Source organism: Ovis aries, chromosome 13 (genome assembly GCF_016772045.2).
Source record: "Ovis aries strain OAR_USU_Benz2616 breed Rambouillet chromosome 13, ARS-UI_Ramb_v3.0, whole genome shotgun sequence".
In the NCBI taxonomy this organism is placed as follows: domain Eukaryota; kingdom Metazoa; phylum Chordata; class Mammalia; order Artiodactyla; family Bovidae; genus Ovis; species Ovis aries.
In genome coordinates this window covers 17,312,737-17,333,033 of record NC_056066.1, presented here as the reverse complement: position 1 = coordinate 17,333,033, position 20,297 = coordinate 17,312,737, and the positions used below count along the sequence as shown (strand labels likewise).

Sequence of the window (20,297 nt, the reverse complement as noted above, 5' to 3'; positions counted from 1 at the left end):
CTCCGTGGCATGTGGGATCTTCCCGGACCAGGGATCGAACCTGTGTCTCCTGTAACGGCAGGTGGATTCTTTACCACTGAGCCACCGGGCAAGCCTCTCTCCATAGTTTGTAGATGTGGAATCTGGGCACAGAGACTCTCAGCCAGGAACTAGCTGAACCAGGATGAGAAGCCAAGGCAGGGTGGGTGGTGTGGGGAGGCTATTCTCTCAGACACTGTTTGCCGGCACACAAAATCTCTTCTCTGCCTCCCTTAACCCCAGCCCCAGCTGCTCTTGAACTGTGTTTTCACTGTGTTGCTGTCTGCCCTCGGGGCCCTCGTTTGCAGTCCTGAGACTCTGAGAACTTAGGAACACAGAGGCCCTCCTTTGCACATGGGCATCCTAATGCCTGCACGGCGTAAGAATGTCTTCTGGCTCTAAGCATCAACAGTCAGGGCTTCTCTGCTGGTGATGAAATACGCTTCAGAGCAGACAAATACAATGAAAGTTGTCAGAGGGGGTAAGGGCCCATAAACCCATGGCCAGAGGCTGGAGCAGAGAGTTTCAGCAAGAGAAAGCAGAGATCTCAGACCTAGAGGGCTCCAGGCTGAGGATTTAGACCCAGTGAGCAGGGTGGGAATGTGGTTACTAGTGCTGACTCACAAACTTGGGACTAGGTCCCAGGATCATGTGTTGAACTATCTGGCCTGGGATGCAGGTCACCCTGGGCTGCACCGAGAATGGTGATGCTGAGACCCAGCTGAGGGCCTCCCATGGACAGGGCCAAGGGCTCTGAGGTGGAGAAAAATGCAGGCTTGACGATACAAGAACAAACAAAAATCAGAATAAACAAACAACCCACCAGGAACATGCATTTCCCTTTTCTCAAATGATGATGACGGATTCTGTTCTTAAGCCAGGTTCCTTAATGGGCAGTCGCCCTGCTCGTTTTGCACTTAGGCACACTTCTCACTTCCTTCCCAAAATGCTGGGAATTTTTACTCATTTGCTGAGTAAAAGGGTCAGTCATCCTTTGGAGAACTTAATTTTCTTATAAACATTCTGGTCACTTATTGCCCTTTCTGTCCACTCTGGAGGGGAGAAGAAAGTCTTGATATGCAAAGATTTCATGAGGGTGAGCAGGTTGACAGAATTCAAAGAGTATGTACATACATTGCAGAAAAGGTTCAGGATTAGAGTAGCATGTTAAGAGATCGTGTGAGTTCACAGACATGCGCAGGTTGAGAAGTTCAACCCAGGAGCTTCTTACTCAGGATGAACCCATGGATTACAACCATCCATGGAGGGTGCTGCCAGGAAGATGGGAGTTTTGAGTCCTGGCTCTGTCTCCTGGCACAGTGTCAAGACTCTCTAAGCTTCACTGCCCTCTGCTAAGAAGTGGAAATAACACGTCTAGTGCAGAGTAAACCATCTCTGCCTGCCAGACCGTTAGTGCCATGTTGACAGACATAACCAGTGAGCAAGAACTGGAATCATTCTTACCGCACTCCAGTACCAGTTAAACATGCCTGTTGACCAGCATTTCTCAAACTTGAGAGTGCATGGGACTCACCAGGAGAGCTGTTAAGACAGGTGGTTGGGCCCCCAGAGCTTCTGATATTCTGTGGGTCTGGGATCTGGCCTAGGAGTTTGCATGTCCACCAAGCTTCCAGGTTCTTATCTGCCTCTTCCTTCCACAGCTGTCACCTTTTCCAAAGAACTTTTCTCTGTTTTTCAACTTTTGCTGCAGACTTGACCATGTCGTTGAGTGATCGTGCGCTTATTTACATACATCTCTCTCAGCAACACCCCAGCGACCACTTCCTAAGTACGGTGTGAGCCACTCTTCCTCATCTCTGCCTAACCACCCAGAGCTATCTACTGGACGCACGAGCCCTCGGTTCTCATTAGGGTTCTGCCGCTCTGTGTGACTTTGGATACACAGCTTAGCCTCTCTGGTCTCCCACTGTTTTGAGGATCTGTAAGGTCCCTTTGGACAAGGTCAGTTGCTCTGACCTTTGTGTGCTGCATGGCATGTCTGCAGGAGCTTCTCCCTTTCTGTGGTCAGAGCAACCAAACCAATGGCAGAAGAGGCTGGCCAGTGGCCTGGAGCTGGCATTTTTCCTTAAACTTCTTTGCAAATATTTTCAGGCTAAAAGCTCAGGGGAGTAAACACCTTGGCAAGGTCCCAGGACATGGCAGAAGACTAAGCACAGGGACTCACTGAGTGGCCTCCCGGGAGCCTGCAGGGTTCCTGCCTTGATGGGGGAGCCAGAAAGGAGCCTTGAGCCCACCAGGCAGCTCGTCTTGGAATCATAAAATCTGAGGCTCACAAGTGATCTTTGAGGTTATCTTCAAGATCACTTGATGTTTAATTCTCCTTTATCCAATCCTGATACACTTGTGATATGAGGAAGTTGGTGAGATGCACGCCACTAATGTTGGGAAGAATAAACCAAAGTCTGTACATCAACCTCTTCATCACAGGAGGAGCCGTGGTTAGAACTCAAGGTCAAGTGTTCTTACCTGTGTTTTGTGCTCAGTAGCCACTGTGTTTAAAGAAAGAACCACATTTTACTCTGGATGAACACACTAAAAAAATTGTTGATTGTGCTGTTTAAGTGGATCCCTCTACCCAAACAGCTGCTTCCTGCCTTTCACTCCAAGCACAATATGATTTACAGTCTGCTCCTGGGAACCCAGCTTTCCCATCACATGACATGCACACACACACACACACACACACACACACACACACACACACACACACTTTAATATACCAACCCCAAGGTAACAAAAATCAACTTTTTAAATTCCTCCAGGGGAAAAAAAAATAGCTGTTTTCTAAGAACAATTATAAACACCAGATTGCTGGAGACACCTTATGTTTTGCCCCTCTTACACAAGGGCCGGACCAGAAAGTTCTGTTCTGGTTCAGTTGGAAAGTTTGGTTGGAAGTTAGGGAGCCGTGTTTCTGGTGCTGAAAGACAAGAATGTTCTGTGTGACCTTGGACCTTGAACACTCCATTCCCTTTGCACCTGCCCATCACTGCACTCTTTGACCGAGAGCTCCTGGAAGGCCTGGGTGACCCCCTAGTGCAGCACCCAGCTCACTGCCTCTTAAAATTGGACAGAGATACTCCTTCTCTGGGCCATCCATGTGGGGAAGAGATGACAGAAGATGGGGCAAAACCCTGAATTCCTCGTACCAGAAGTAACCCTAGGCCTGCATGAGACTCACGAAAGCATTAATTCCTTGACTTGAGAATCACAGCACACAAGCTCCCTGATATCTGATAAATGGAGACGTGGCTTGGATTTCTTGTAGGGCTAGAAACATGAAAGATGTGGAGGTTTCCAGATGTTCAAAAACCAGGAATGGACATGGCTGTTGATAATACAGTAAAAAGTGCTTGTGATAAATCATGTCAATTCTTTCCAAACTTAGCCTCTATAAAAAAGTACCCCTGTTTCTAATTCTAAGATTGCTACCAGTGATTTTGGCCACCATCTCAGGAAATTTCAGACGCTGTGAGAATTTTCTAAACATTTTTTGAAAGGTGCTAATTTGTGAAGAGTTTACAAATGGTCTTTGGAATGACTTTTTTTTCCAGCATCCCCAGATTCAGAAGGAGTCCCAGTATATCAAGTATCTGTGCTGTGATGATGCCAGAGCGCTAAGCCAGTGGGTCACAGGAATCAGGATTGCCAAGGTAAGAGAATGGGTGGACTCACCCAACCTTGAATTTGCCAGCCAGCCTGGCACATTGACCTGGGTCCAATCTTTGTGTCACTCGGAAGCAGCTGATTCATTCTTCTTTTTTCTTTTCCTTTTTTTTTTTTTTTTTTTGGCTGCACAAGATCTTAGTTGTGGCCAGTGGGATCTAGTTCCCTGACCAGGGATCAAACCCAGGCCCCTTGAATTGGGAGCTCAGAGTCTTAACCACTGGACCATGAGGAAAGTCCCAACACCTGATCCATTCTCACTAAGTCAATGCCACCACTGTCACCTCATTTATTTGCCTATTGGTTTTTTACTGAGTTAAGTGGGAGTGGTTGGCACATGGACCTCTCCCATGACCTGAGAAGCAGGGATTTATTTTCACACGAGCCATTGCAGATATTGATTTCTGGAGAGCTTTGCAAGTGTTATGTGTAATTAAGAAACATGAGATGCAAGCTATGGCAAAATTACATAGAGACAGGAAATGGCACCCCACTGCAGTATTCTTGCCTGGAGAATCCCATGGACGGAGAGGCCTGGTGAGCTACAGTCCACGGGGTCGCAAAGAGTCGGACACGACTGAGTGACTTCACTCACTCACTCACTCGTGTCATCACACTGCATAGCTAAAGCTCCCTTCTCGTGGGGAGGTACAAATATTACCTGATTTTGCTAATCTGGAGTATTATCTCACATATGAAAACATGGTTTGTGGATTTTTCTTTTTAATGGAAATACTTCTACTAAAAGTATCTCAGGAAAGGAGTAAAAGGAATAGTCATGAGGTCCTCTTTTCCCTGAATTTGTAGATTGCAGTGGAGTGCAGAGTTTGGGATAAATGGATTGCTCTGTTGCTTCTTTTGTGTTCTCTCTCTAGTATGGGAAGACGCTGTATGATAACTATCAGCGGGCCACGGCCAAGGCAGGGCTTGCCTCTCGGTGGACAAACCTGGGCACAGTCAACGCAGTGCCACCAGCCCCGCCTTCCACAGGTACCACGCTGGGGGGAGATTCTGACACCTGTTCCAAGCTCAGAGCTTGTGCTCAACTGGAAGATACGCAGTTCTATGCCAGAATCCCAGGACAAAGACCAGACGTGCATGCGTTATTATGCCATTCTCTTCCACGTTCTCTCCTCCTCTACTGTATCCTTCTCATCAACACCAATCCCTTCTTCAAAGAAACAAATTTAAAACCCTCCTATGACTCCAAATCCCCCTCCTGCTCCATCGGACAAGCAGACTGTTCTAAAGGGTGGACTGTATTTGCTTTCTCTGTTATTCTACTTCCTGTTCCCTCCCCGGGGCTTCCCAGTGGTAAAGAATCTGCCTGCCAATGCAGGAGACCTGGGTTCAGTCACTGGGCTGGGAAGATCCCATGGAAAAGGAAATGGCAATCCACTCCAGTATTCTTGCCAGGGTAATCCTCTGGACAGAGGAGGCTGGCAGGCTACAGTCCATGGGGTCGCAAAAGAGTCAGACATGACTTAGTTTGTAAACAGCAATGACTGTTCACTCTTCATAACCATTGCAGTCAGGCTCCTGCCTCTAGTATGTCATGGAAAATGCTCTTGCTAAATCAAACTACTATAACCTCCTCTTTTTTTTTTTAATTTAAATTTTCCAGCTATACCCCACAGCATGGGGATCTCAGTTCCCCCAGCAGGGATCAAACCCCAGGCCCCTCCATTGGCAGTGTAGAGTCTTAACTACTGGACCATCAAGGAAGTCCCATAAACCCTTCTTTCTAGTTGCCCTTTCAGCAACCCCAACACAACTGACCACTCCTCCTGGAGCCAACCCCTTTTCTGGGGTATTACCCTCCAAGTCCCACACCCGACCTTAACTTCTCTAGCTACCCTTTTTCAACCCGCTCTTTATTAGAGCAGGGTTATTCTTCTTCTACCCCAACTTAAATTACCCAAGGCCGAGTCAGTCCTAACCCTACTCTCATACTATCTCCCTAAGTGATCTGATCTAAACGCTGACCACCTATAACTGTATAAATCCAATCCAGGCTTCTCTGTTGACCTTCAAACCCATGTATCCAACTGTCTGCTCAGTGGCTTTATCTGAATGCACCCCAGACCTCAAACTAAACATCTGTAAAACTGAGCCCATCCTCTTCCTCTCCCGACTTGCTCCCCCATGATTGTTCTATTTCCACAAATAACATTATCATCTGCCCAATTACTCCTGCAGGAAACGTGCAAGAAAAGCTCATTGTTGTCAAGTTGTGTCCGACTCTTTGCAACCCCGTGGACTACAGCATGCCACGCTTCCCTGTCCTTCACTGTCTCTGGCAGTTTGCTCAAATTTATGTCCATTGAATCGGTGATGCTATATAATCATCTCGTCCTCTGTTGTCCCCTTCTCCTCCTGCCTTCAATCTTTCCCAGCATCAGGGTCTTTTCCAGTGAGTCTGCTCTTCACATCGGGTGGCCAAAGTATTGGAGCTTCAGCTTCAGCATCAGTCCTTCCAATGAATATTCAGGGTTAATTTCCTAAAGGAGTGATTGATCTCCTTGCAGTCCAAAGGACACTCAAGAGTCTTCTCCAGCACCACAATTTGAAAGCATCAGTTCTTCGGCACTCAGCTTTCTTTATAGTCCAGCTCTCACATCCGTACATGACTATTGGAAAAACCATAGCTTTTGACTAAGAAAAGCTCATTCACCTTCAATTTCAGTCACTCCTCAATCTTGTTGATTCTACCTTCTGAGTATTGGTCAGATCTGTCCGTGCCTGTCTGTCTCCATTGCCATCAAATCCAGACCGCCACCATCTTCACGTGGCCCCACAGGCTGGTGCTCCAGCCCTCCCGATGCTTTCTGCTGCTCTCAGATAAGTCCCCAGTCCCCAGCAAGGCCACCAGAACCTGCATGACACGAGCCTCGCACGTTTTGCCTCTTTCCCCACCTGTCTTCCTGTTCTTGTCACAAAACCCATCTGTTGTTTTTTTCCCCCAATTTTTCAAAGCCCCAAGCATCCTCCTTTCTGAGAGACTTCACAGATGCTCTTCCTTGTTTATGAGGCTCTTTTCTTTTTTAACTAGATCTCTTTTTTTCATGTTTATTATTTATTTGGCTGTACCAGGTCTTTAGTTGTATCCTGTGGAATCTTCCCACACGTACTCTCCAGGCCGGAATACTGGACTGGGTAGCTGTTCCCTTCTCCAGGAGATCTTCCCAACCCAGGGATCCAACCCAGGTCTTCTGCATTGCAGGCGGATTCTTTACCAGCTGAGCCACAGGGGAAGCCCAAGAATACAAGAATGGGTAGCCTATCCCTTCTCCAGCGGATCTGCCCAACCCAGGAATCGAACCAGGGTCTCCTAAGTGGGATCTTTCAGTGGCCGCATGTGAACTCTTCCCAGGTGGCGCTAGTAGTAAAGAACCCGCCTGCCAATGCAGGAGACATAAGAGATGTGGGTTCGATTCCTGGGTTGGGCAGATCCCCTGGGGGAGGGTATCACAATCTACTCCAGCATTCTTGCCTGGAGAAACCCATGGAAAGAGGAGCCTGGCATGCTATAGTCCATGGGGTCACAAAGAGTCAGACAGGACTGAAGTGACCTGGGCACACGTGTGAACTCTTAGCTTCAGCATGTGGGATCTAGTCCTCCAACCAGGAATCGAACCTGCGTCCTCAGCATTGGGTGCACAGAGTCTTAGCCACTGGAAGTCCCTATGGTACTCTTTCTTTCTAATTTCTTTCTAAATGGGCTAATTTCTGCATTTTCAGATCTCAAATAAATTGTCCTTTGTAGGCCAGTCATAATTAACAATCTGTGTAACTGTTAGTTTACTATCTGTTACCTCCTCTAGAAACTGAAGGAAATCATGCTGTCAGGGACTGTTTCTGTACGGTCAGTTCAGTTCAGTCGCTCAGTCGTGTCTGACTCGTTGTGACCCCATGGACTACAGCACGCCAGGCTTCCTGTCCATCACCAACTCCCAGAGCTTGCTCAGACTCATGTCCATTGAGTTGATGATGCCATCCAACCATCTCATCCTCTGTCGTCCCCTTTTCCTCCTGCCTTCAACCTCTCCCAGCATCAGGGTCTTTTCCAGTGAGTGGGTTCTTTGCATCAGGTGGCCAAAATATTGGAGCTTCACCTTCAGCATCAGTCCTTCCAATGAATATTCAGGACTGATCTCCTTTAGGATTACCTGGTTTGATCTCCTCGCAGTCCAGGGAACTCTCAAGTCTTCAACCCCACAGTTCAAAAGCATCAATTCTTAGGTGCTCAGCTTTCTTTTTAGTCCAACTCTCACATCCATACATGACCACTGGAAAAACCATAGCCTGGACTAGACGGACTTTTGTCAGCAAGGTAATGTCTCTGCTTTTTAATTTGCTGTCTAGGTTGGTCATAGCTTTTCCTCCAAGGAGCAAGCGTCTTTTAATTTCATGGCTGCAGTCACCATTTGCAGTGATTTTGGAGCCCAAGAAAATAAAGTCTGTCACTGTTTCCATTGTTTTCCCATCTATTTGCCATGAAGTGATGGGACTGGGTGCCATGATCTTAGCTTTTTGAATGTTGAGTTTAAATCCAGCTTAGTAAGTTTTCCCAGAAGGAACCAGAATGCTTGGCAGACAATAGGCTAGAATTTGAACATGGTTGGGATGACAATAAATTAATACCTTGTAGGGTTTCTCTGAAAGTGAAGTAATATAAACACTCTTAATACTAGATGTTTGATACATGTTCAGTTCATTTTCCTAAATGAATTGCTTAAATCCAGTTTTTGTAGAACACTATCACAGCAGTCAGATGAGATGTCCATTGATCAAAAGAGAGGATCTTTCCCGTAATGGAAAATCCGTTAGTAGATAGTAAATTAACCCATGTTGGTTCTGCTGTAGAGTTTTATCAGAAATAAGCCCTACAGAGAACAAATGTGCTGGGATGTTAAACCATACTGGGACTGTTCCTGCTTATTATTTTTTTGGAACCTCTTGAGAGTAAGTAGATTGACTATTGTGTCCCTTTGTCCATTAAATCTTCCCTTTGTATTTCCTAAAAAATAAAAAGTAAAATGAGGCCATTTTCTTACAACAACAGTGCAGTTATCAAACTTTGGAAATTTAACTTTTCATGTTGATAAGAGTATTTGTAGGTAAACCACAGCCTGTATTTCAGTTTTGCCAGATGTCTCAGTGATGCCGTTACAACAGTGCTCTTTCCTAGCATGGGTTCCCTCCAGAACTGCATTTCGGCCTCATATTTCTGTCTTCCTCTTTGATTTGGCACATTTCCTCAGCCTTTCTTTGTCTGTCAGGACATTAACATTTCTTAAAGAATGAGGGCCATTTATTTTATAGAATGTCCCTCAGTTTGGATGTGTCTGATGTTTCCTAATAATTCATCTCAAATGATGCATTTGGGGCAGAACTGAGCTACTGGGTCCTTTTCGGGGTGCCGCCTTTGGAAGCCTGTGGTGTCTGTGGCCCTGCCGGGAACACTCACTCTGGCCGCTTAGCTAAGGTGCTGTCCGGTTTCTCTCCCGTGCAGCTTTTTCATGCTGTATTTAAGAATTTGTGCAGATACTTGGAGACAGCAGAAGTGTCCGAGTCCTTATCAAACTTTCCCTTCTTCCCCTTTTCCTGGAGTGCTTAATGACCTTCTTTGAGTTCTGTAGATTTATGGGCTTTTCAGAATATTGGGAAAATATCTGAAGAAGCAAGCACACAGTCATTTCATAAATGTTTGACAGAAGAGCTGGTCCTGAGCAGAGAGCTAAGGCAAGCTCAGATGCACTCAAATGGGAGACCTCATGTCCGGGGCTAGGAGGCAGTTCAGCTGTGGGAGGAGCAGCCACCTGCAACCCCCCACCTCCACCCCACCTCCCCCCAGCCCACCCCAGGATGCCCTCTTAGGAGCTGGAAATCAACACACAGCTGCTTCTCTCTGACTCTCTCAGAACTGTGAAACCTCGGCTAGGCACACTTGTGCACAAGTGCAAATAAAAAGACAGGAAAAGAAGCATGTATTAGAACTTTCTGGGGAAAATCTAATTCTAGGGTATATTCAAGGTTTGTACATTTTGCTCAGTCCCCTCTGTCTATTGTTTTTGTGCCCAAAGTATTTTTTTTTTTGTTGAGGATAATGTTCAAAATTTGTTTCTGTACATAGCATGGTGCAAACCAAGATACATCCATTTCAGAAAAAAATCACCCACAGGAAGAATTCTTTTAGAAGGGAGGTTTTTGAGATTTATTCCTCAGTTACCAAAAGGATTTTAAAAGCAGAACACAGTATTGTTTGGGACCCCAGTTAATCCAGGTCCTGTGGCTTGTATAAAGCATTCACTTCCCTGCATGTTTTGCTGAACCTTATGAAGTATTGTTATAGAAGCTCAGATTTTTTTTTGTAAACTCTGTGTACCTGTAAATCCTTTCACTTTGGAGACAAACTGCTTTATCTTTTCAGATTAACTCTCAAGAATGTTGAAAATACCTCACTGACTATTCTTATTTTTAGTGAAGTATAGTTGATTTACAATATTGTATTAGCTTCAGGTGTACAGCAAAGGGATTCAGTTTTCTATTCAGATTATTTTCCATTATGGGTTATTATAATGCGAGACACTGAATATAGTTCCCTATGTTATACAGTAACTCCTTGTTGCTCACCTATTTTATGTACAATAGTTTGTATCTGTTGATTCCATACTTCTCACTTTCCCTCCCCCCTTATCTACTCTTCTCTTTCTCTGCCTGTTAGGAGTTAAAACAGATCCCACCCAAGCCAATGGTCAGCTCCCCCAGGCAACACAGTCTATGAATACTGCTCTCGGAGAAGACTGGAGACACCTTGAAACAACCAAGGTAAGACTGGGGGTAGCTGACCCACTTCTATCAGACTGTCTCTTGTAAGCCTATATTCTAAACTGTGTTCAAGTGACTGCTTCTTTAAAAAAAGAAAAAATACAGTTCCAACAATTCAAGTCACTATAATTTCATTTAGATAATTGCTCCATATATATAATCTTAAAATTACATAGGCTAGAAAGGAATATTAAAACCAGCTACTACCAACACAGCTTCAGGAAAATGTAAGAATCTTTTTTAATACTGAGGATTGGTAACTATTTTTAGTTTAGCTACACTTATTTTGACTGAAGTGATTTTGTTTGTAATTCAAGTGGTTTTAGCCCTCTCTGAAAATGGCACCTACATTTTAAACCCTTGGGATTTTAAATTATTTTTTCTGAATAACTTAGAGTAGTGTGATAGTCAGAAGCCCTTTAGTAAATGCTAACTGGGCCCCAAACCAAATTAGAATACTGATAAGGCTCCACTATAAAATATGCATTTTTGTATTTTTCTGTTAATGTTCTACATACATCCTCAGGCTAATGGAGAATAAAACACATCTGAAAATAATAGCCAAATTGGTATAACATTCTCTATAACTTTTTTTTTCAGTAGAGGAGATATAATGAAGAGTTATTTAAATCTAAAATTTTAGCTAAAAGTTATAATTTAGTTACTAGTCCAGTTGCTAACATCTCAATTGACTATACAAGTTCCACTGAATATTTCTTATATGTTACTCAAACCAACTATAAATGTACCTTCAGAAGTTTTCCACCTTACTCTCCCCTTTTACTTTGTCCCATCAGCCAGTGGTGGAAACAAGTCATATAGTTATTGAGCTGCTTATAATTTTTGAAAAAAAAATTTAGGTCATTAAAAGGGCCACCTGGGAAGCCCTTATGTATGTATGGTATAGGAGCAAAATAATTTCAGATACCTGCTCCTGACGACTGCATTTCACAACCAGCTCAACTCAGACCAAGAAAAATTTTGTATCTGTGTATGCCTACAACCCTAGCAGGGCTTCTCCGGTGGGACAGTGGTAAAGAATCAACTGCCAAGCAGGAGGCTTGAGTTGGATCCATCCCTGGATGGGGAAGATCCCCTGGAGAAGGGCATGGCAACCCACTCCAGTATTCTTGCCTGGGAAATCCCATGGACAGAGGAGTCTGGAAGGCTACAGTCCAGGGGGGTCCCAAAAGAGCTGGACACGACTTCACGGCTGAAAAAACAAGGGTAAAGACTGAGGTCACAAAGAGCTGGACACGACTGAGTGACTGAACTGAACTGAACTGAAAGACAGAGGTAACCCCCAACTAAACTTTGTACCACTAGAGCTCTAAGACACTGGCAACCTTGTATCAAGCAGTTCCTAGAAGATACATTCGGAGAAGGCAATGACACCCCCCTCCAGTATCTTGCCTGGAAAATCCCATGGATGGAGGAGCCTGGTAGGCTGCAGTCCATGGGATCGGGAAGAGTCAGACACGACTGAGCGACTTCACTTTCATTTTTCACTTTCACTTTTCACTTTCATGCATTGGAGAAGGAAATGGCAACCCACTCCAGTGTTCTTGCCTGCAGAATCCCAGGGACGGGGGAGCCTGGTGGGCTGCAGTCTACTGGGTCGCACAGAGTCCGACACGACTGAAGCGACTTAGCAGCAGCAGCAGAAGATACATTATTATTAGTATAATAAATACCTGTGGAATAGGGAAAAGTCTTCCATGTAGGGAATACAAGGTAGATTAGCACCAGGTGATAACGTTTTATTATTGATGATCCTGTTGAAGGGCATTTGGAGTCGTTCTGTGTCCCAGAGCACAGAGGGTCTAATTCAGGAACAACCTGGAGTCTCAAGACAGAGATTGGGGGCCACCCCTGGCGGGGGTTGGGGGGCGGGACAGATGCTTCCTAAATCCGCAGACTCAGCTGTCCAGGTAAATGTCACATCCGCACGGCCCTGTGGTCACAAGCATAACGCTGTTGTCGCTTTGTTGAAGGACAAGAAGCCCGACCCCGGCCTCGGCAGCCACGATCCCGGAGCGCCCAGGGCCCAGCCCCTTCCCAAGTCCAGCCTGCCTCCGCCCCCTCCTCCCGTGCGCCGGTCCTCGGACGTGGGCGGTGGCAGCCCGGGGACGCCCCCCAAGGCCAAGGGCGCGGCCGCTCGCTTCCCTGCTCCGCCCGACGACCTTCTGCCGCCGCCCCCGCCGCCGCCGCCGCCCGTGGAGGACGACGAACTCCCCCCGCCACCCCCTGACTTTAACGACACGCCCCCAGACTTCGTGCCTCCCCCGCCGCCGTCGTTTGCGGGGGATTTGGGGTTCCCTCTGCCGCCGCCGCCGCCACCCCCACCCGCCCTCGCCCCCGAATCCGTGAGGACGCCCCCAATGACCGTCAAAAGGCCGCCGCCTCCGCCTAAGAGGCAGGAAAACCCAGGACCACCGGGCGGGGGAGGCGGGGAGCAAGATTTCATGTCGGATCTCATGAAAGCTTTGCAGAAGAAGAGAGGCAACATGTCCTAAAGGGAAGCTAAGAAATACCTTTGGGTGATGGGCGTAACATTGTTAACCTGAAATGCATTTTTGCTACTTTGATTCCATGACTTCATTTTAGATACAGTATTCAGATTAGAAATGCAAATAGAAACTTCTCCCTATTTCTCAAGTACATTAGTAATCCTTAACCTACACAGAATTGAGACTGTCTGAGTGAATGTATCCATATTTTCTGTGTATTTCCATTTCGATAGATTTTTGTTTTCCCTTCCCAGTTTTTGTTACTATGTTCCGAACCATCAAATTAATAAAAGTTTAAAATGGTTTATCTGAAAATGGTATTTCTAGAAATATCAGTATAAATCTAGTGCAATATCAATCCTGTTTTATAATATATACTTGACCTTTTACAAATCCTAGGCCTTCTAAAGTCTTGTTGATCTTTGAAATATGTTCCATCTCTGTCTCAGTAACCTCCAGAATTTTCAGAAAAGTTGAAAGAGGAGAAAGAAAAAATCAGGAGATGCAGAGTCAATTTAGTTTCTTTGAGATTTCATTGTTTGGTTGAAGTCCCGGACATACCCTAACTTGGTTTTGGTCTTCTAGTGGCTGAATAAGATAGTAATTGGTTGAAGGGGAAGCTTTTTAGATAGTTTTTGGATTCTCTGTTATTATACTATTATTTGATATAAGTTGTTATGATGCTATAACTTGCTATAAAAATTTAGAGACAGGAAAAGGCAATCATATTCTTCAATGTGGAATGTTTTCCCTCAGATAAACTTAATGCTGTTTTAACAACCAATTTATCCTAAGTTCCTGTTACCCTTATCTCCTCTAATTGGCTGAGAATCCTTTTAGATTTTTTGTTTTATTTCCATGGTTCTATTTTCTTTTTAAATGTAAAACACCTCAAAATCTTCTTAAAGTGGGTAGAGAATAATAATTAATGTGTTATTTTCTACTTAAGGAAGATGATTAACCTGATATTTTAATATTTGGATAAAAGCTCTAAATTGACATTTAAGACAAAAAGCAAATTCAGATTTTAAAACCAAAATATTTAATCATTAAACCTGATAAGGTGCACTCAATTTTTCCTAAACACTGGGACCAATGGCCATGGAAAGGAAGGGCTCAGAGAGCAGGACTGAGAAAGGGAGAGGGAGAGAGGTGTTTATTAACGGGCTTCAGTGGAGACCCCCAAACTCAAACATGTAGAAATATAAAATGCAAACTTTAAAATGTTCTTGAGTTTTAGCATTAGATGATATATATTTTAAAAAAACTACAGAAAAGAATTAGCTGATTTTGTGGTCAAAATATTAAGGCAGTTTTAGTGGACCAAAAGGTTGAATGCACTGTTTCTCTCTATCCCTGCCTTTGTTACGGGATATAAATGAAAACACTAGGAAGTGGATGGTCCAGACAGCCCTTGCTTTGCATAGTTCGGCCTGCACAAGTTCCAATTAGCACAATTTAGATAACACTAGATCCCCAACATGGTTCATATATGCGGCCATAGTATTTTAACCAGTAATTAGTTTTAACTAGTAAGTAATTATACGGAGTACAAATTTGCTGTTAGGTTTTCAACCCATAAATCACTATATAAGTAACAGATACATATCATGATCAGTGACAAGTTACATTCCTTCTTTAATGCCTGTTAGGGATTGATCACTGATTGTTACTCAGTTTATTCACAGACAGAAAAGTGTCTTAACGTGATAAAGTATTATACATATGTGTCAAGTCATTAACGTTTGGAGATACAGAAATATTCACAGATTAAGTGAAATTATGTCAGAATTCCTTTAAAATACTTGGGGATATGTAAATTCTACTTCAGTGAAAACAATAACTAGAAATGGAAAGTGTGTAAGGGTATAAATGAAGCAAGACTAATCATGCATTGTAATAAATTGGTTGAATGGTAAATCAGGTTCATTAAACTGTTCTCTTTATTTTGGTAAATGATTGAAAATTACCATAGTAGATAAAAAAAGCTTGAGGAGCATGATTAAATTATATTATTTGATAGAACCCAAATTTCTAGGTACACGGTGTTAGGTTGCTAGTTTTAGAAAAAACTTATTCATTAAAAGATTGTCATAAGGTTTTTTTTAGTTATTGAGAATAACTCAGGTGGTTTATTATTTATTAAATTTATTAATTAAAACAAAAATGATCACAAAGATATTCCAGAGAATAGGCCAAGTTTATTTGGTTAAAAAAAATATTTCTATACATTACCATTATTATAGAGTCCAGTATTGTCAAGAAAATGTAGGTGGTCATTAAGAATTTATCAAATTGTTCTATCCTGGGTTTGATGACAGAAGTATTCCTTAATTGATTTGCCCCAAATTAAGATGAGCAGCTAACCCTGAGATCTCTGGCCCAGGAAGGAGTTGGGGAGGAATAGCCTGCTCTCTCAGCTGCAGAATGCTTCTGGAAAGGATGGCGGAGAACTTGCTGGAGGAGGTGGACCTGGGAAGCAATTTAAACTAGATAAATACAGATTCTCTTACTAGGCCCCTTATGAATTTTCTAAATTTTCGAAACAACTAGGTAAATTTTAAATGTATATGAAGCTGCTTAAACATTTTCTGTTTCATTACAACTTCAACTATGGCTGTTACTTAACATTTCTGTTGTTCCACAGGAAGTTCCTTAGGTACTATTTTTTTTGCTAAAACAGGAGAGTGAATATGTACAGTGTCATGAAGAGTACGCATATATCCTCATCATTTCTTAATTCCTTCACAGCATTAAGAGAATTATAATTTTCTAAAATATTTATAAAAATAAGAGGATGTCAGTGATTTACACTATTTCCAGATCAAGGGTATGGATTCCAACTGACGTTGCTTCCTCATTTGCAATTTTGCCCTGTGATATAAACTGAGGAATCAAAGAACTCACCTCTTTCAACAATAAATTCTGGGATCGAAATGTGTATTTTCATTTAGTTATAAAATAATTAAGTCATGGGGATATACAGTATGGTGACTATAGTTAATAATACTGTACTGTATTTGAAAGTTGCTAAGAGAATCTCAAAAAAAGGCTCTCAAAAGTCCTCATCACAAGAAAAAAAAATGTAGCTATGTATATGGACGGATGTCATATGTGGTAAGCATTTCACAAAATACACAAGTATCAGATCATTAGGCTCTATACCTGAAATAAACAAAATGTTACATGCCAACTATACCTCAATTTAAAAAGTATGGATAACCTATATTAAACCTATCTAATCTCACCTGCTAGTTTAAAAGCTCCCTGAATATATTTTTATACTTTTCCACAGCACCTTGCAGAGAGTGGATTCTCAAGAAATGTTTGATGCAGAAAGGTAAACACAAGAGGTATGTGTCAAGGGTAATAGGTCTAAAGGCTTGACAAAATCTTTTTCCTGCAATGAGAATTTAACCCTCGGTTAACTTTCTGGGTCTGTTCCCTAATAACCTGCTAAGTGGTTTGTCCACTGTATCACCATACAACATGGCTCACAACTGACAAATAACACTTGGCCTGGGAGAACTGTGAACACACTGGAGAGAACGCCGGGCTTCCTTTAGTGTGAGGACTGGTGGTATGAGGCAGGTCTCTTGCGGGGCTACTGGAAACTATGCCCGTGGAGCTGTTACAGGAGCCACTGGTTTGTGTGCAACACGCAGCTTTCCAGCCAGGGCCACCCGAGTCTTCCCAGTGTGGATCGTGTCCTCCTGCACCTGCGCCTTACGCTGTCCCTGCCTGCCTGTGTGGACCCTGCAAGAACTGCCAAGGAGGAACCGGATGGTGCCTGCTGGTAAGCTGTGTTTCTGTGCTATGTCTTTCTGAATCAAGTGGGGCCAAGAGCAGCCTGTAATAGTCTTAGGAAGATGAATGTTCACTTGAACCTAGGAAGACATCTCCCCTCCCACGGTGGACACTGCATCCTTACTTAAATATAATTTTGAGGAGAGAGAAAAGAGAGAGTGAACAAAAGAGAGGGAAGGAAGGCAAAGCCAGCCAACAAAACACCTTATTAAACACTGTTTAGTTCCTCAGCTTAGACTGATTTATCTAAAGATAACACCGACAACTCCTTTCTCTTTGTTTTTCCCTAATACTCTAAGAAGGTTACACTTTAAAATATCTTATTTTCTAAGAGGAAAACCTGGATTTTGTTAGGCTAACTGAACTACTGAACTGAAAAGTTAATGCAAGCTCCACACTAGAAATGGCAAGAACAGTTTCTCTGTCACGCCCGCTCTGGTGAGTTGTGGTGACTACACAGCACGCTGTGATGAAGAAGATTCTGAGCCTGTGACCCATGTGGGACACAAGAGGGCCGTGATCAGCAATAGTGTCTGCAGGACTGAGGAGGGACAGCACGAGTGCCGGGACCATTCCTCTTCTAAAAAATGCATTGTGTGTAATGCATTTTTAAACAGTTAGGAAATATTTGAGACATAGAAGGTATACAGAATAATAAAAACAAACACCTGTGTGCCCTCTACTCAGCTTCAGAAATAAAATGCTTCCCGCATGGCTGAAGCCCTGAGTATCCTTCCCTAACCCAAACTTCCTCCTTGTTGCTAAGCAATCACCGGCCAAAGGTGATGTTATCATCTCTCTTCATTTTTGTTACTTTTATTATATATGGATGTATCCTAAAAACATATGATTTTACATGTGTTACATGAAATTGGGGTGGTGACACTCTGTATGTATTCCTTTGCTTATTTTGCTAATACATGTGCGAGTCATCCAAGCTGAAGAGTGTAGATGGTGCCTTCATCTTCACGGATGTCAAGACTCATTTCGGTGGACCCAGGTTGCTAGAACCATGGAAACCTGGTGAAAACAAAACCTAATCCCCTTTGGAGAGATGCTCATATCAGGCTTCACCAGATTTCTGAGACTAAAATCCAAAACCCCCAATGTGAACAGTAAATAGCAGAACCAGACCCTTGGGAGTTCAAATAACGTAGGTATGTGATATCAAATGAATACTTAAATTTTTAAACACATTAAAGAATAAATTTTGAAATACGAGAAAATGCTCCACTGATTTTAAAAAAAGAAAGAGACCAGGCAGTGAGAATTCTGGGAAGCTAGTGCTAGCAATGATGTGGTTTAGTAAGTCTGCAAAGAAAAAAAAAATAACTGTGTTTAAAAGATGATACATTTAAAAATAAGTCCAGGAACGTCAACGACCTTACCTCTGAAAAATCGTTCCTTTCCGCTTTTTGCACTGCGGATTCTGCCATCCAGTTCTTCAGCACGTATCTAGGATTAACAGCTTAAACAAAGAGGGAGAGGTGCATCGTGGAGCAGTGATTACTAAGTCACACAGGCCATATGAAATCACCACTGAAATGAGATGACCTTTAAGAACTTTGCTGCAAGGCCCAAATGAGAGCAATGATCAGCTTCAGTCAGTTCTGATTGTTTACAATGTACAGTATTCTGACCTTGTGGCACAGAAAAAACTTTGTTTAGCATTATGAGCAATATTATGGTTTATCTTTTCAGTGTTTCATCCATTTGGTTTTTCACCATGTTCAGTTCACTAAGCATTTTATACAGTGCAGAGTAAGTAGCAATTCATCCTGTAGCCCACGTGAAGAGAGGAAGAAATTTGTTGCTTTTAACATCTTCAAACAGAATTAAGGTCTGACTCTAAGACTGTGTAATGCTGATGTTGCCAAAGGCAAACAGGACAGGTTACATGCAAGCAAAACTCTCTGTAAGTTTATAGTTTTTATAGTAACCATGCATTTTTCATACTAAAAAGTATTATAATACTGGGACACTGCAGAAACTATGTCTTTATTTGAGATGAAACTTTTCCAAAATAATTTATCAAGTGGGTGGAGAGGAGGCAAGTTTATCCCCAGTGGCATAATAGGAATTCAGAGAGGACTCCCGATATCACCATTTTGTGATTCTCAACAGCATTCTTCTGAGTTACTTGAATGGCCAGAACATACAAATTCCATTTCGACTTGGTTTTAAAGATCTGCCAAGACATGACAGATAATCTAAAATACAACTTCTAAAACAGAACTTCCCTGTGACCCAAGTAATCCTATTAAACATTCAAAAGCATTATTTATATTATGGAAAATTAGAAGCAACATGCTGCTGCTGCTGCTGCTAAGTCACTTCAGTCGTGTCCGACCCTCAGCCACCCCATGGACTGCAGCCTTCCAGGATCCTCCATCCATAGGATTTTCCAGGCAAGAGTACTGGAGTGGGCTGCCACTGCAACATAAATACCTATTAATAGGGGACTAAGTGAAACAACAAACTGCCAACATCCGCTGGATCATCAAAAAAGCAAGAGAGTTCCAGAAAAACATCTATTTCTGCTTTATTGACTATGCCAAAGCCTTTTGTGTGGATCACAATAAACTGTGGAAAATTCTGAAAGAGATGGGAATACCAGACCACCTGGACCTGCCTCTTGAAAACCTGTATGCAGATTGGGAAGCAACAGTTAGAACTGGACATGGAACAATAGACTGGTTCCAAATAGGAAAAGGATTTCATCAAGGCTATATATTGTCACCCTGCTTATTTAACTTCTATGCAGAGTACATCATGAGAAATGCTGGGCTGGAGGAAGCACAAGCTGGAATCAAGATTGCTAGGAGAAATATCAATAACCTCAGATGTGCAGATGATACCACCCTTATGGCAGAAAGTGAAGAAGTGAAAGAGGAGAATGAAAAATTTGGCTTAAAAAGCTCAACATTCAGAAAACTAAAATCAGGGCATCCAGTCCCATCACTTCATGGCAAATAGATGGGGAAATAGTGGCTGACTTTATTTTTCTGGGCTCCAAAATCACTGCAGATGGTGACTGCAGCCATGAAATTAAAAGACGCTTACTCCTTGGAAAGAAAGTTATGACCAACCTAGATAGCATATTCAAAAGCAGAGACATTTCTTTGCCAACAAAGGTCCGTCTAGTCCAGGCTATGGTTTTCCAGTGGTCACGTATGGATGTGAGAATTGGACTATAAAGAAAGCTGAGCACCAAAGAATTGATGCTTTTGAACTGTGGTGTTGGAGAAGACTCTTGAGAGTCCCTTGGACTGTAAGGAGATCCAACCAGTCCATCCTAAAGGAAATCAGTCCTGGGTGTTCATTGGTAGGACTGATGTTGAAGCTGAAACTCCAATACTTTGGCCCCCTGATGTGAAGAGCTGACTCATCTGAAAAGACCCTGATGCTGGGAAAGATTGAGGGCAGGAGGAGAAGGAGATGACA

The 20,297-nt window shown here is 43.0% G+C and overlaps 2 protein-coding genes across 5 annotated transcripts in view; one reads left to right on the top strand and one right to left on the bottom strand.

Moving 5' to 3' along the window:
* Positions 1 to 13,351, top strand: part of APBB1IP (amyloid beta precursor protein binding family B member 1 interacting protein) — a 78,992-nt gene extending 65,641 nt beyond the window's left edge. For both annotated transcript variants that reach the window (XM_042230458.2, XM_027976552.2), the window contains 4 exons: positions 3,594 to 3,692; positions 4,581 to 4,695; positions 10,433 to 10,536; positions 12,531 to 13,351. In XM_042230458.2, coding sequence (XP_042086392.1) covers positions 3,594 to 3,692; positions 4,581 to 4,695; positions 10,433 to 10,536; positions 12,531 to 13,052 — 840 coding nt within the window. In that variant the 3' untranslated portion in view covers positions 13,053 to 13,351. The remainder of the gene's footprint in view (positions 1 to 3,593; positions 3,693 to 4,580; positions 4,696 to 10,432; positions 10,537 to 12,530) is intronic.
* Positions 13,352 to 15,227: 1,876 nt separating this feature from the next.
* Positions 15,228 to 20,297, bottom strand: part of LOC101109989 (protein adenylyltransferase SelO-like) — a 28,048-nt gene continuing 22,978 nt past the window's right edge. For 2 of the 3 annotated variants that reach the window (XM_012188220.4, XM_012188222.4), the window contains 2 exons: positions 18,242 to 18,321; positions 15,228 to 15,518 (listed from right to left, as the gene is read on the bottom strand). In XM_012188220.4, coding sequence (XP_012043610.1) covers positions 15,396 to 15,518; positions 18,242 to 18,321 — 203 coding nt within the window. In that variant the 3' untranslated portion in view covers positions 15,228 to 15,395. Of the gene's footprint in view, positions 15,519 to 15,574; positions 19,287 to 20,297 lie in introns of those variants that run through there. The other variant, XM_060397253.1, reaches the window with a different exon arrangement.